General features: G+C 41.0%; 1 protein-coding gene across 2 annotated transcripts in view; it reads left to right on the forward strand.

Moving 5' to 3' along the window:
* PDE1C (phosphodiesterase 1C) overlaps positions 1-13,328 on the forward strand; it is a 279,453-nt gene extending 266,125 nt beyond the window's left edge. The window contains exon 18 of one of the 2 annotated variants that reach the window (XM_089917542.1): positions 12,052-13,328. In XM_089917542.1, the coding sequence (XP_089773668.1) occupies positions 12,052-12,092 (41 nt within the window). In that variant the 3' untranslated portion in view covers positions 12,093-13,328. Of the gene's footprint in view, positions 1-2,102; positions 8,104-12,051 lie in introns of those variants that run through there. The other variant, XM_089917543.1, reaches the window with a different exon arrangement.
* The last annotated feature ends 2,576 nt before the right edge of the window (positions 13,329-15,904 follow it).

Consider the following 15,904-nt stretch of genomic DNA (forward strand, 5'->3'; position numbering starts at 1 on the left):
AAACACATACCTAAATGCATTGTGTGAGATTGTTCCAAATTATGTCCAGGGTGAGAAAATATTAAATGCTATAAGAATCTGGTTATGTTCAAGGGAGCTGCGAGCAGGTTGCCTGTAATAAAATGACAACCAACTGACAGCAAAATTTGCATTAGCAACAGCAGATGCCAAAAGACAATGAAGATATATCTTTCATAGGCTGAGGGAAAATAAAGCATTATATAATAGCTAAAATAGCTAAATTATTAGTTATGAATGAAGGCGAAGTAAAAACATTTTAGGTTTACAATGACATAATTTAGCACTCCAGACTTCACTAAAAGAAGTATAAGGGACATACCTCAAGAGGAAGAAAAGTGAACCCAAAAGCAAAGTGCGAGAGACAGGAATTAATGGTGAGCACACAAGTAAATAAAGCATGTGGGTAAATGTGAGTAACTAGTCACCATAAAAATAATGTCCATATTTTTTGCGTTAAAATAGGAAACAGAAGCTATAGATGGAAGAGGGGATATTTAAGAGGGAGTTAAGGAATGCTAAGATCTATTCTGTCTTTGGGCAGAGCTTTGTAATTTTGTAACTTTTTTTGCAACACAAAGGATCATCAGTAAAATAATAGAAATATAACCTATAGTATCTAAGTCAGCAAATGAACAACAACAAAGAAAGGGAATACAGAAAATGTATCTACTTGATAGAAGGCAGAAAGGAGAAAAAAGAAGCAAGGAATAAAGAATGATTATAAAATTAGACAGTAGAATCAAGTCCAAAACTATCAGTAATAAGAATAATTGCAAATGGCTCAAACTCTGCTCTTAAAATACAGAAATTTGGATAAAAAAACAAAATCCAGCCCTGTCCTTCTTTTAAAAGAAACACTTTTAAGAAAAACTCCCAGAAAGTCTGCTAATGTATGGCAAAAGAAATTCCATGCAAAATATAAAGCTAGTTCTTTGAGAAACATCATCCATTTTAACATCTGTACAATATCCTATCATATAAATGTGCCACAGGATGTTTAATCATTTTTCTGTTGATGGCGGTTTTCCATTTTTTTTGCTCTTGCAAACAATGCTCAACATAATGTTGGGCAAGAAAAGCAAGTTTCAATAAGATTTATACCAGCTAACACAATCTGTATTATCTTTTAAAAACAAGTAAAAATAAAAGTAGATATTTTATGGTTGCATAGAGATGCAATAATTGAACGACTATATGCACAGGAATAATAAACATCAAATTCTGGATGTTTTTTGGTGGGGGGAAGGGAAGGGTATATTAGGTACTTAAATTCTACCTTGATATTTAATCTCTTTAAACAAATTTTTGAACAAATATGCAAAATGTTAAGATCTGCTTAAACTGTATTGAGAGAGGACCTGGGTATTTGTTATATTATTAATTATAGTTTCTGTATGCTCAAATATTATATATTAAAGAATTTCCTAGTGAAAAATCTGTGACTGTCTTCCGAGACAGTTTTGTTTGTCACATGTGTCAGTCCTGAAGCCACCAGAGACCACTTCATTAAAGAACTGCTTGTGTGGTTTCCAAAATTATCAAAGCTTTCTCCTGACACGCCAGCACCGGGAAACTGCTCTGAGGACATCACCTTGATTCCTTGCACGCCCATAGCAAAGTGACTCTTAGATGGTAAAGTAATAGCACCTGCAGACAATTTTTTTCTCGTGCCAACTTCAAGTGTGCCCCATGAGGTTTGTGAACGCAGTCAAGCTCATGGGCGGGCCGTAAAGGATGGAGAGCTGAGCCAATGTTGGCTCTCGCTGGAGGAGTGGCCCAGAGCTTCACTTCCAATCATGACTGCTAACGATGGAGACTAGTCAGTGGCTTCTGAGCAGATGCCCCCAGCGCCTCGGTCACATCACTTTTCCGAAGTGATCGTTAGATGGAAAGGTACAGTACCGTAGTCATTCGCTGTTGCAGATAGCTGATTGCTCCTGTGTGTGCAGCTTCTGGCTTGCACAGTAGTGTCGGCAATAGATGCAGCTCTGCTTCTAATCTCCGTTGCCTGATGTAGAAAGAGTTGGTGCGTTGAGATGCCAGCTGGCTTGCAATGACTTTTTTTGTGTGTCCTGTTCTAGGGGACTACGGATAAAACATCCATTCAGAGGATTCCTCAGAAGAGAACTGACCAGCCCTGAGGTCTGAAGACATTTTAGGAAGCTTATGTTGCTTTTACAAAAACAAAATATTATGTGTATTGTAAGTTACTGAGTGATTAACTTCAAAAATGGTAACTTCTGATCTTCCTAATACAGGTTTTTAACAGTAAATACTTTGGTATGTATTGCACATCTATCAAATATCAGGGACAATGCTACGTTCTTCACACGTATTATCTCATTTAATCTTCACAACAACCCTCTAAGGAAGGTACTGTTATCTCCATTTCACAAATTAGGAAACTGAGGCATACTCAGACAAATAGCTTGCCCAAAGTTAGCAGGTGGCAATCCTGTACTCTTTGCTCGAGTTTCATTGTCAGGGGTAAAGACTGATGTCAAACAGTCCACACTGGAACAGCCTTTCTTTCATAGTTGTACTCTGCCTGGGGTAGAGTACAATTATGCAGGTACCGATTTCAGGCACAACTGTGGGGTGTGGAGGGATCCTGCATTGTCTTAATTTTAAGTAAAGATTCCCACGAGTGGTCTCTTTGCAATTGCCTTCTATCTTGAGTTCAGTTTAAGGGATGCCAGTTGTCATTCTTACTATGGACTAGAGCAAAACACATTTGTTATACGTGACTTAGCACTTCAGAGCTCTAGAACCCTAAAGAAATTTAACTTTACAGGCTTCTTCTGGCAGAGGTCATAGTTGGTGTGAGCAAAGGACAGAGCTACTGATTTGGCCTTACACTCCCCATCTTCAGATGCACACGCGGAAAAAGGCACACACTGATGAAAAAAAATCGAACAAAAGACTTAGCTTGCGTAATCTCCCAAATAAAAATTTCTCCTTTGAAAGAGCATGCCTCATGTTCTTTGTGCTTGCCAGGAGAAACAAAATGAAAACAAAGAACTCAATTGAAGATGATCATCTCCTTGAGGGAGGGCTTTCTTATTCTTTTTTATTAATTATAATAATATTTTTATTAAATTAAACGATTAATCATTAAATCATAAGGTCGCAGGGCATTTAATAGATAGCAGTTGTTTGAATAAGAAAAGAGCTTATTTTCCAGCCTTACCTAATTGCTCCTGCTCTTTCACCTGTTTGTCAGAGAGACTTGAAAACTGTGCCTCAGCCTCTCCAGACGATAGTAAGACCTGAGTTGAGGTTATAGCTTTGGTGTAAAACAAAAGTGCTCAGGCCTCAAATTTGAAACTTCAAAGGAGAGGAGCTTGCCGACATTCTTCTTTGAGCAAAACACAGGCAACAAATCTAGGTATCAAGGCATTGCTGATGCAAAGGAGAAGTATTAGGTTTCGTAGAGTCTAGTCAACTGTGACAGCTGGTGTGTATTCTAAGTGATTCCCCTCTTCTTTAGCAAATGAGAGATTTATGAAGGTTACTGAGTGTGATGCCGAGTAGTTTACTCATTCATTACATATTTTTCAGCACCAACTGCTATCAGTACTGGGATTAAATTCTGGGGATGCAAATGTGTATAACACCCTGTCCCGTCCTAACGAAGTTTATAGCCAGGATCAGTGATCTGTAGGGTGAAGCATAAGGAAGAGGTATCTCAAAGACCAGGGAATCAGTGGTTCGAGAATGGCTTCCAATGAAGGTGACTCAAAGAATTATTATGGCTCAGCATAGTAAATGCAAAGAGTCTTAAGAATCAAAAGTCATTTGTTTGTCATTTTCCTAATTACGTCAAGATTAGAGTTCAGGGACTGAAACTCCTTCCATCCTGGTTGGGTATCTAAGCCACACTTCCCATCTGGGGGTTCCAGCTCATGGTTAGGAATAGCCCAAAGTGACTGAATGAGCCTCAGTATTTGTACATGGTATAAATAATTTAGAATGTGGGATAGATGATTCTGCTTTGCTTAAAATGGCACTGGGTTTCAGCAAAGTGTTTCCCTTAGGTAGCTGAATGGAAAAACAAACGTGTATATATATATATATATATATATATATATATATATATATATATGTAATTTTTCCCCACAAATGCCCATTTTGGATAATTAGCCTTTTGTCAATCACAGTGGTGTGTTCTCTGCCAGATAGTCACAAATAAATTCATTAAGTTAATCTCTTCGTTGTGTGCTGAGGTCTTTCATGTGGTAAAATCCATTTGTACGGGGAATGACATGACTTTTCTATACTATAATAAGAAATCCGCCAGGGAGGCCACCATTAAAAGGCTCCTGGTGATGACCTTTCATCTCCTGTGCTGTGTAATGATGGTAGCCACATACCAAGCACCTACGACATACTGGCACCCCGCGAGGTTGCAAGGTACCATACGTACATTATCTCAGTTATAGCCCCTTTAAAATCCTCACAACAACCATGCAAAGAAGTTACCATTTTCCCCATTTTACAGAAAAAAAAAAAAACAAACCCAAAACCCTGAATCCCAAAACAGATTATCTCCTTAGGATCTCACAGCTGATAGCAGTTTAATCCAGTTCTGTGACACCCCAAACCCACGCTTCTCTCACAATACCACACCACCTCTCCCAAAAGTAGATCTTCGTGGATTTGATTCTTGTCACAGATCTTAGCATGTGGCCAAGGGTTGGCCACTCCTGTGTACAATGACCAGACCCTGTCAGCTGCCCCAAGCATCCCTCGAAACTTAAGGATAAGCCGACATATTCTCAAAACAAACTCAGCACCTAAGCCAGTGGTTCTCAACCTGGCTACGAGTTAGAACCACTGGGCGTTACAAACATACTTGCTTGGGCTTCACCTTAAAATAACAGATTACTTTCAAGACTCTTGGAGGTGGGGCTCAGGAATCAGTAAATTTGAAGCTTTCCAGGTGATCTGATGGGCATCCAGGGTTGAGAAATGCAGGTGGAAGCAAACAGCTTCAGGTTGGATGAAGGGCAATAAAACTATGTGGTTTATTTATTTTGCCTGTGGCCATGTATTCCTCTGGGGACCTGGAAATGCTGGTCAGGTGATCTTTCCACACTAGGGAGTGGTTTGGTTCAGGCAGTGTCAACTGGCCTTTTTCTGGATAGCTTCTCAGACAGCAAGCTTCCTGTCTCCTGTGTTCTTTGCTCTGTAAGCTTCAGATATGGAACCAGTAGATTAGGTAGTATTCCCACTTTCTTGAGGAAGAGTCCTTGGAGAACCAGAGTCTTTTCCAATGTAGATGCTGGGTTTAAGAATTCTAGTTTTAATATGAACTACACCTTGAAGAGTTTAAGAATAGACCCTCACCTTAGACAGCACTACATCTAATGTGCATGGTTTAAGAGTAATTTTCTGGCTGGGTTCATGTCGCTAGATTGTATTTCTGCAAAGGGAAGGAAGACCTATCATCGTGGCCTTCATGTAACGCTTTCATGTCTTGAGGAGACAAAGCAATTCCCTAGCTGGGAAAGTATTCTGCTGCGGAGTTTTCCTGGCAATTGCAAATCTTCCAGATAATTCCTGAAATGTAGGATCTGCCTCTGAGGAGAGGGATGGAAACTGATACTGGGTGAACGCCTCCTATGTGTCAGCGCTGTGCTGGCTGTTTCTAATGCGTTGCTTTCTTGTCATTCTCAGGCCTCTGCAGTGAGTGTTACTATCTGTTTTTTTCTTTTTATGGGAAACTGAAATTATGTGTCCCAGTCATATGGGGACAGAGAAAGAACTGAATCTGACTCCCTTCCAAGGATGGGTGAGGGGCGACTACAAATGAGATAATGGATATAAAGACACTGAACTGCACAGAAGACAGGCCATGCTACTGGGCTCCTTAAACAGCAAAGCCCCGGGTTCACAAAAAGTTGTTATACTTCACTTTCATTTTTAAAACTGTTTGCTGGGAAGCCTAGATATTGAACAAGGACCAAGTCTCCTGTTCTGGTGAGACAAATTAACATCTTCCACTTGCCCTTTAAGGAAAAGACCAGCTATGAAAACCAATTCAGCCAAACTGCTAATTTTAAAGGGTGTGTTTCTTCCTTTGGGACTGGGATGAACCCGTCTTGATTCCACTCTCTGTGGAGCTGATGTTAGTGAGAGGAGTCTTTTGGCTGATTGCGTGTCTTCCCACGAGCTTATCTTTGGAACGCAGTTAATTCATACCAAATGTGCTAGTGTGGGTGCCTCAATCAGAAACAGGTATAAGTCGGGTTTGGAATTCCAGATGCTCTGAGAAGTTGTCCCAGAAAGAAGCTAGAAAGAGTCCAGAGAGAAGACAAATCCAGAGGGCGAAACTGATGTCAGGCCGGTTCTCTGAAAAGGGCAGAAGGCGTGAGCAACACCTTTTCCACCAGCCCAAGATTGGCGCTGCCACGGATGGTGGTGCCTGTCCCAGAGTCTTTCCAGAGCTCCCCTTTCCCACCAGCAGTTCCCCTGGACATGGTCACTGTCACTACAATAATAATAAAAGTTGCCCTTAACTGAAGGCCTTCTTTATGCCAGTCACTGTGATTCACATGGTTCACATGCCCCATCTCCCTGAGTCCTCCCAAGAAGCCCTGTTAAGTGTGTAACATTGTTATTCAGAGGGGAAAAGTGACACTTAGAGAGGGGGGTGTTTGCCTAAGACTGAACAGCTGGGGGAGGTGAAGGAGGCTTTAAAACCAGGCCTCTCCGACTTCAAAGCACCCACTCTTGCTCTCATGCCTTAGTCGGACACCAGGAACATCCTCTTTGGTCTTACTCTTTGCTTTTCCAAGTGCTCAATATATTTAGGAACAATCGCTGGCTCTGAGTGTTGCAGATTTCCTCACAATCCTCAGGTGATAGCATCAAAGTTGTTTTTTCCAACAAAAAGAACATTTGTTTCTTCATTTCTCAGAGCTTTTGTCTTCATGTTAGACCCAACAGGGAGAACAAACTATGTGGGTAGGAGAGAAAAAAAAAAAAAGCCTAATTTTGAAGACCACAGGTAACTTTAATTGATGCATAAAGGACTCCTCACCAGCCAGGCAGTTCGTTGTGATCAAACTGTAGCAAGAGCCCTGGCTAGCTCTTTACAATTTATAGAACACTTGCAGTGTGTGCAAAATATCACTGTCGTTCCCTTTGTGAAGATAAGGAGGGGGAAGATTGGCGAGACTGAAACGGTAGTTTGCAAACTCCGGCACAGTGGAATTATCTGAAGGGCTTTAGAAACTCCTGAGGCCTCAGCCTAACCCCACACAGATTCTGCTTTCATGGGTCTGGGGTACCCAGGATTTTTAAAAGCTCCCCAGGTGGTTCTCATATGCAGTGAGCGGTGAGAGCCACCAAGTTAAAAATTTCACCCAAGACCCTGGGGCTCCCCTGACTTGTTTGCTTGTCTCCGGTGCTTAGACCTCTGGAACACCTGTTCCATCCCAAACCCACATAGGTGAGGGAAGAGACAAAAGCAGCTATTTAAGAGACCTGTTAGCCACGATTTTCATGCCATTCCTTCCTGAGCCATTACCACACAAACTGTATTAAGGAGGAATGATTTGCTTTTGCTTTGGGGGAAGTATGATTATGGCTACTAACAATGGTATTCAAGAATCCCATATATCACAGATATATACTCAAATTATTGATAGTATAAATGAATTACTATTTTAAATTATTATGGTAGTTATTAAAACTTACTCTGGACTTTGGTCCCGGGTTATTTTAAATATGTGAGGTCTGAGGCTAGACCACTTGGATGTGAACCCAAAATCCAGATTTCCTGCAATGCTAGCTGTGTAAACTTTGACAAGTTACTTAAGCTCAGTTTCCTCACTCAAACTTTGGCAAGTTACTTAAAAGCCTCAGTTTCCTCACTCAGAAAGGGGGTGATCGGGGCTTCCCTGGTGGCGCAGTGGTTGAGAGTCCGCCTGCCGATGCAGCGGACACGGGTTCGTGCCCTGGTCCGGGAAGATCCCACATGCCGCGGAGCGGCTGGGCCCGTGAGCCATGGCCGCTGAGCCTGCGTGTCCGCAGCCTGTGCTCCACAACGGGAGAGGCCACAACAGTGAGAGGCCCGCGTGCCGCAAAAAAAAAAAAAAAAAAAAGGGGGGGGTGATAACAGTGCTTGCCTGTTGAATTGTAGTGAAGATTAAAGGCTGGTTCACATTGAATTCTTAGCATTGTGCCTAGTACACGATGTATGTCAGATATTATCATTATTTTACCATCATGGATCCTGAAATGAAAATCACAGGCTCAGTTCTTGTATCATTTTATCCTCGTGGAACGGATGTTGACACATCAATCCCTTGCAATTCAAAACTCATGGATGATTTTTGAGCATTTTTATAAGGACTTTGCATCAAATTTCAGACAGATATCAATAGACACTATTTTAGAAATGGAATGTATGGCAGTGGGATTTTGTTCTTCATGTAAAACAACATTTATGAGGCAATAAATGATTGTTTTTTATCTTGTTAGTGTCTGTGTTGTGTGTGTGTGTGTGTGTGTGTAAATGCAATTAGAAAATGTCTACATGTGGAAATGTTTTTTCCAAAGGTCATGTTATGGCATTATCTTTGAAAGAGAAGAAAACACATGCAGAACACTTTTGTTTTTTTTTTTTAAAGGTGCCAATATTAGAATTTATTCAGAAGCTAAGAGTAAATCAAGTTTCTGCCTTTGGAGGCAGTCCTCTACAGCAGAGATTCAGAAAATTTCCCAGTTGCTGCTGCTGTGCAGGGGCCCTGCAAGATCACACTGAAGCCGTGGGGGATTGAAGACACAGATTTGGGTTCTAATGCAGATCATGGTTTACCGCACGGGAATTAGGGTGCACGTAGATTAGACGAGCACTAGTGACCATTCCTTCTGCCTGCTGTCAGTGCAAACAACAGGGCATACCGAATTAATAAGATACAACATGTTATGACATGATAACGACAGTGATAATGAATTAAACCAGTCTTTCCGAAAGTGTGACATGCTCCTGAAAAAGGGGGCGCCTTGACCTAATCAAAATGAGAAGAACACATGCTGTTGGCTGTTCTTAGGGATTAATGATACATGTTGCCATCATTTAGGTCTCTGAGAAGTCCTGCCATGGACATACTCGTTTAACTTTAACACAGTTACATTTGATATATGAATAAATCACAGTCTATTTTCTGAAGAAGAATAAGTCTATGCATTATTTTCCTATGGAAAAAAAAGTCGCTACCAAGCAAAGTGGCCTCAGAGAGAGAGAATAAAAAGTTGGTGATGGCAGACGAAAGGGCGAAAGTCATAGACACCTTTGGGAGAAATTGCGTTTATGAAAAAGATAAGATTGAAACAAATGAGGATTAAAACTCCTGAAAGAGCGTTAACGTCTATGAAAAACAAACATTGTAATTGTATAATAAAGGATGATGATGTGTCAGCTTTTGTCTTGAACTTTTCTTTTCCTAAGCACATTTGAAAGTAATATAGAGAATGACTTTCCCAAGTTCAGGCTCTGTGCAGAGAAACGTGTCTTTGTCAAATCTTCATTAGCCAATGAGATCGTTTTCTCCAAGTAAATTGCTCTAGGAGACAAGAGCAGACTTTGTGAACGTCTCCAAGAGGAAAAGGGTCCAACTTGTTGATAAGCATATGAAGGGGAGGGGATTCTGTTCCCAATTTGGTTCTTCTCTGCTTGGGGCAGGGAGGGGCTTGGGTTGAGGGAGCAGAAGAGGATTGTAACACTACTGCCTGGGTTCGGCTGTGGGAGGTACCCAGTCATTGAAAGGGAAAGGGCCAGATCTCCTTCCAGAAATATCTCAGGAATCGCCAAAAGACAAAGGAAAGGGTCCTTAAGCGGCCACAGCACCACCCCGGAAGAAAGGTCCTCATTAAATTCAAAACGGTGCCCTCATCCCAGGTGCCACTGTTTTGCCCTGTCATCATTTCATGTTCCCCTGTAGAGGGGAAAGGCAGTCAATGCGTACAAACAGCACTGTGTGAATTTTTATTTTTTCCCACATTTTGAGTGAGGGTGACAGCAGGCACATAAGTATTTCCACAATCTCGGTGGGGAGCCGATCTCTATCAGCGGATTCAACTCTATTTGCAGCGATTCTAGTGGCAAGGAGAGCTTTCGTTCTGACGATGAGAATTCTAGCAAACGGTAAATGTTTCTTCATGCTGAGAAGTGGGAAATTCAATAATACTTTGGCTGGGTTCATGCTGAGTAGTGAAAATAGAATGAATATAGAGAGGGACTGTGACTTAAAGAGCAGTAAATCAGCTAGCCCAGAAGTGTGGGGACCACCAGCTTTTAATTCGAAGACCTCGCCTGTTTCTACTCCATTCTCCAGGGTAACGGGACTGTTTTTATATTTGTTCCTAGAGCGTTTTGTGCTGCAATCCCTTGTTTACCCCAAGAAACAGAATTAAACATTCTGAGATTTTTTTTTAAATCTGCATATGCATTATTATGGCACTATAGGACCATTTGCTGAAAATCTTAACTTATGTGTTAGCCTAACTCCAAAGGCAAAGTAGGTGTGGATAGTGTAGAGCCTGGAGTAATAGCATTACTTATTATGATTGAACACTTTTTCTTCTGTAAGCAAGTCACAGGTTTCAGAGGGGGTTACTGGAATGGAAGCCCCATGAGGGTAGAGGTTTCTGCCTGTTTTTTGTTCATTGTTGTATCAGCAGGACACACAGTTAAGTGCTTTAGCAAGTCGGTGAATGAATGTTGATCTCTAGGCTGTGAAAAGTATACTCAGCTGTGAGTGCTCTGAAAGGTCTCGGACTAAAGTGCAGAGTAAACTCAGTTTTCCTGACTTTCCATTATGTATAGTTTTATAGAATAGCTTCGATACTTGATTCTATGGAAGAAATTTTTAGTAGTATGTTTCTTTTTAAAAAGTTACATCACTAAAACTTGATCATCATAGAAAAAATAGAAAGTGTAAACAATTAAAAAGAAATAAAATTGCCATGTTTATACTACTCAGAGATAATCACAGCTATGGTTTAAATGTAGGTTCTCCCAGATTTTCCTATGCACACAGTTATATGTTTTTATAATATTAAGATTAGATGTATATATGCTTTTTTTCATTCAGCAGTACTACATCCTAATAGGTTTGTAGTATATATCACTGTTGTTTTAATTTTCAATTCCCGAGTGACAAAAATTGTTGAGCATCTTTGCCTATGCTTTTTGGCCATACGTATATCTTCTTTGGCAAGGAGTCTATTCAGATCTTTGCATATATTTAAATTGGGTTGTTTCCTTTTGTTGAATTTTAAGAGTTCTTTCCATATTTTGGGTACAAGACCTTTATACATGTGCTTTGCAAATATTTTCTCAATGATGTGCTTCTTATTAGCACTCCGGGATTGTGTGCCACTTTGCAACCCTAAAAGCTTACATACAGTGCTAAGTGCTGATTAATGAGATGGCTGTGCTCACCTGTGTTTGCTTTGCTATTTCCCAAAGTGACGCCAGTTCTCCCTCTCACTTCCTTAACCCCATCCATTCATTGTCAAAGAACCTTTGTATTCTGGGGTCATCACTGTCTATCTGTAGGAATTTTTTTTTTCCTAGGCATTTGTCGTTAGTTGTTTTTGTTTGGTTTTTTTTGTGGTACGCGGGCCTCTCAGTGTTGTGGCCTCTCCCGCTGCGAAGCACAGGCTCCGGACGCGCAGGCTTAGCGGCCATGGCTCATGGGCCCAGCCGCTCTGCGGCATGTGGGATCTTCCCGGATCGGGGCACAAACCCACGTCCCCTGCATCAGCAGGCGGACTCTCAACCACTGCGCCGCCAGGGAAGCCCTGTCTTTATTTATTTTAAGTGAATGACCAAAGTGATGATGTGCTTATTCATCTATTTGCAATAAGATTTCTAGTGAGAGTTCAACCCTGTTTGTTTCCTGGTTTTAAAGAAAACAAACAGGTCTGGGGGCCAGGAAGTCACCCCCAGGATTTAGGAGCACTGTGTAGTTGGTGAGGCTAACCGTTGTCTGTCTTCCTTTGCATGGCCTGCAGTCATCAAGCCTCCTCTGCGTCATTTTAAACACCCTGCTTAGGCATCTAGCTCCTATGCACCTTCGGTCCCAAAGAAAACTGACGAGCATCCTGCAAGGTACAAGATGCTGGATCAGAGGATCAAAATGAAAAAGATTCAGAACATCTCACATAACTGGAACAGAAAATAAATCAAGGGGAAGAGGGAGTGAAGGAGAGGCCTACCCATCTGCCTCTGGGCACTAACCAGCTACAGTGGGCTATGTCTCCAGAATGAAGCCTTCAGGGCTGGTGCTATCATTGTTGACTCCACCAAGGCACGGTGAAGCCTATACGTGAGTTTCCCCTTTGCTGTTCTGTTATAGAGCCATCAGTCACAGGATTTGGAAGTCCATGCAGCCTCTAGAAGCAAACCAGTAAGAGGGTTGTCTCATGCGGCTTTTATTGGTATAGAACTTTCAAAGTCTAAATTGGACCCAAGCTAAAATGATGCTACCCGTTCAGAAAAAAATGAAATTCTTCCCATTGACACTTTTTTCATCCCTGGAAATTGACTTGCCCCAATGAGAATATCGGTTTAATAATAATCATTATATTTAAGAAATGCACTTCTAAAAACATCTTTTCCAATTTTTAATACAAATATTCACAATTCAAGTAAACATGGAACTTTCAAAGTCATTGCATTCCCAACAAAAGTTGTACTTCTTTTTTTTTTTTTTTTGCGGTACGCAGGCCTCTCACTGTTGTGGCCTCTCCCGTTGCGGAGCACAGGCTCCGGACACGCAGGCTCAGCGGCCATGGCCCATGGGCCCAGCTGCTCTACAACATGTGGGATCTTCCCGGACCGGGGCACAAACCCGTGTCCCCTGCATCGGCAGGCGGACTCTCAACCACTGTGCCACCAGGGAAGCCCAGCTGTGCTTTCTTGACTGTGCTTCTTGGCATTGGAAGCCATGATCCTGAGGAAGAAAGTTGACTCCTTCTGTATTCTTTTATCCCAAGCTGTTACTCTTCAGCCTTTGCTAATCTTTTAATTGAGCAAATGTACAAGTATTGAAATTCTGCATTGCTTGTAAAATGCCTACCATGAGTTTTTGCATGATGGGTTGTATGGACAGGCCAGATTATATTCTTATAGCAAATAAAGTGATGCTTTTAAAGAACTTTCTTTTATGTGAGTCATCTTTTTCTTCCGCAGAATTCTGGGATTCATAGGAAAAGAGTTAGATTTCCCTTATGCTTGGCACTGTTCAGTCCTGAATATCTTGTCAAGATGAAAAGGCTAACTTACCCTTTTCAGCTTGCTTCCTGATTGTATAGGCGAAAGCTTGTTTTAAAAAAAAAAAACCTCCTCCTCCCTACACCACAAACCCAATAAGTTAATTTGTTGAGTGATAATAGCAGCTAGTCCATAGGTAAACATCTGTGTTATCAGCTCAGTTTATATCATTTCAGACGAAGGTGTATAGCTTAGTCTGAAATCTCAGTGGATTCAGAAAAAGAAATATATGTTTGAAGATTAAAGTGCCATTATACTTTTCTTTAAAAAAGAAAAAAAGCGACTTTGCTCTTCATATGTGTCTCTGTTTTATCTTTGGATTCAAAATTCCTAGAGAAGAAAAGAATACAGCTTTAGCCCTTAGAGCCTTACCCTTAAAAGTAGGTAGTTTGCCTAAGCCATTCTGCCCCACAAACATTTACCCATGGAGGGCCCATATGACCCAGAGCTGTGGACACAAATATCAAGGTGTGAACTCATCATTTCCTAAAATGCCTTGGGTGATGTTGCATTAGACAACACAGTTATGTTTCCAGTAAACAATCTCCCATCTGAAGAGAATTTTTATGTTAATAAGCCAAATGAAATGTGTGTCACCCAAAGGGCATCATGCATAGCTCATTTCTGGAAATGAGGTTGAAACCATGATGAACTGGTGGCACAAGGATCTGGATAAGGCACACACTTAAAAATTATATTTATTTATTCAATTTGATGGAATCAAGGTATGGCTCCAACTAGATCCACTCACTTCTTACGCTGCACTGCCACCTGGTGTCTCTTAGAGGCATGAAATGTTTGCTGAGTTCCCCGGGATCTTTTTTTTTTTTTCCCTTTATAAAAGGAAGTTTTATTGTTAATGATGATAGTTTTTAGCTGGATGAATCTTGGAATTTAAAAGCGCAGGTGGCTGTGAGAAAACCATTCTCATTCTCATAACAGTGTTGCTCCATTTCTGAATAGGTTTACTCTGCTAGCAAACACAGGTCCTTGAAGAGTCCTATTGTTTAAAAGTAATAATAATACACACATGAACACACTAAGAAATCTTAATCTATGGAGAAAATAAAATAAAATTGGGGGACATATTGGGAGACAAATTGCAGAAGTCCTGGTAAATGTAATAGTGACAGAATGCTAAATAAAATACCTGTGACATTTAAAATATGGAAATAAACTATTTACAGCACCATTTAATTAATTAATTACCATTTAATTACAGTACCATTACTTTATTATCCCTCGTATGCTCATATGCTCACACAATCTCCATTTCTAAACCCTTTCCTTTTCACCTGTCTCTCCTGGAGAAGCTGTAAAAGTTAACATTCAATTGCCCAGTTTTCTTACATGTAGGGGCAGCCATGTGACACAGTTTCAGCTAATGAGCTATAAGCTGCCTTTTCCAGTTCTCCTTCTTGCCTGGAACAGAGACTTTAGCCTGGATGTGCAGCAGCCATCTTGGGTCTGTGAGGTGTTGATGAGCATGGAAATAAAGTCCAACATACTGAATGTAAATGGAGCAGAAAGCTAGAAAGAGCCCATGACTCTGATTATATCACCGAACTGCTATACCATTCCTAGACTGACTCCTCGAGACTTAGTGTTGTGTGAGAAAAATAAATTTATATTTCTTTGAGTAACTGTTATTATTTCTCTTGCTACCTCTGAAGCCTATTTCTAAGTAAAAGGCCTTGCTTCCCTAAAGTTCCATTAAGATGCTTACATTTTAGTTTTTAAAAAAAAAAACAGAATTTGTGTGTGTGTGTGCGCGTGCGCACACTGCGTTCTCTGGGCAATTATCCAGCGCTGATGTGATCTTATGATTTCAGTTTGTTGACACCATTGAAACTACAAGCTACTGTTTTTTCTTATGCTTCTGTTTGCTTCCCTTTATCTTAATTGCTGTAGGTGGGCAGTTCTCAGGCATCTGAAGGACAGGTAGAAATTAAGAAACTAAAAAGTGGGTAGAAGAACATTCTAACGAGGAGAAAGAGCATGAACAAAAAGCATACACAATCTGAAAAAAGGCCCATATTATAGGAGCATTGTGACCAATCGGGAGGCTGGCGTGAGGTGAACCTCTCTGGACAAGCAAGGGCTAAATCCTGCAACGCTTGTAGAGGCATATTGAGGATCCTGGACTTGATTTTAAGTGTAAGGGGAAGGTTCCAGAAAAATTTAGCAAGTTTCCAGTGGGATAAAATTTGTATTTTTACAAAAATCATCATGGCTGCCCAAAGGAGAATGCATTAGAAGGGGTAAACAGAGAAAACTAAGAAGCCAACAAGGAGACCACAGAGGTTGGGAGGAGTTGAGGTTGATTAGGAGTGGCACTAGAAATAGCGAGGGATGTAGAGTTGATAAGAACTTGGAAAGTACAATCAGCAGAACTTGGAGGGGGCTGAGGGAGGAGTGTGTGCATGAGTGAGGGTAGATTAAGGCAGCGGGTCCAGAGATGGAGAGCACAGGGGCGGGGGATGGTGCAGGATGGAGCAGGTGGAGAGGGAGGGTACTGGGGACAGAATGGAAACCAATTATTCTGCTCCACACGTGTAGAGTTTGTAAGACACACAATTAGCCCTTTGATTT

The sequence above is a fragment of the Delphinapterus leucas genome, chromosome 9 (genome assembly GCF_059928025.1).
Source record: "Delphinapterus leucas isolate spDelLeu-1000000601 "Yukka" chromosome 9, BTC_Dleu_Yukka2, whole genome shotgun sequence".
Taxonomy (NCBI): domain Eukaryota; kingdom Metazoa; phylum Chordata; class Mammalia; order Artiodactyla; family Monodontidae; genus Delphinapterus; species Delphinapterus leucas.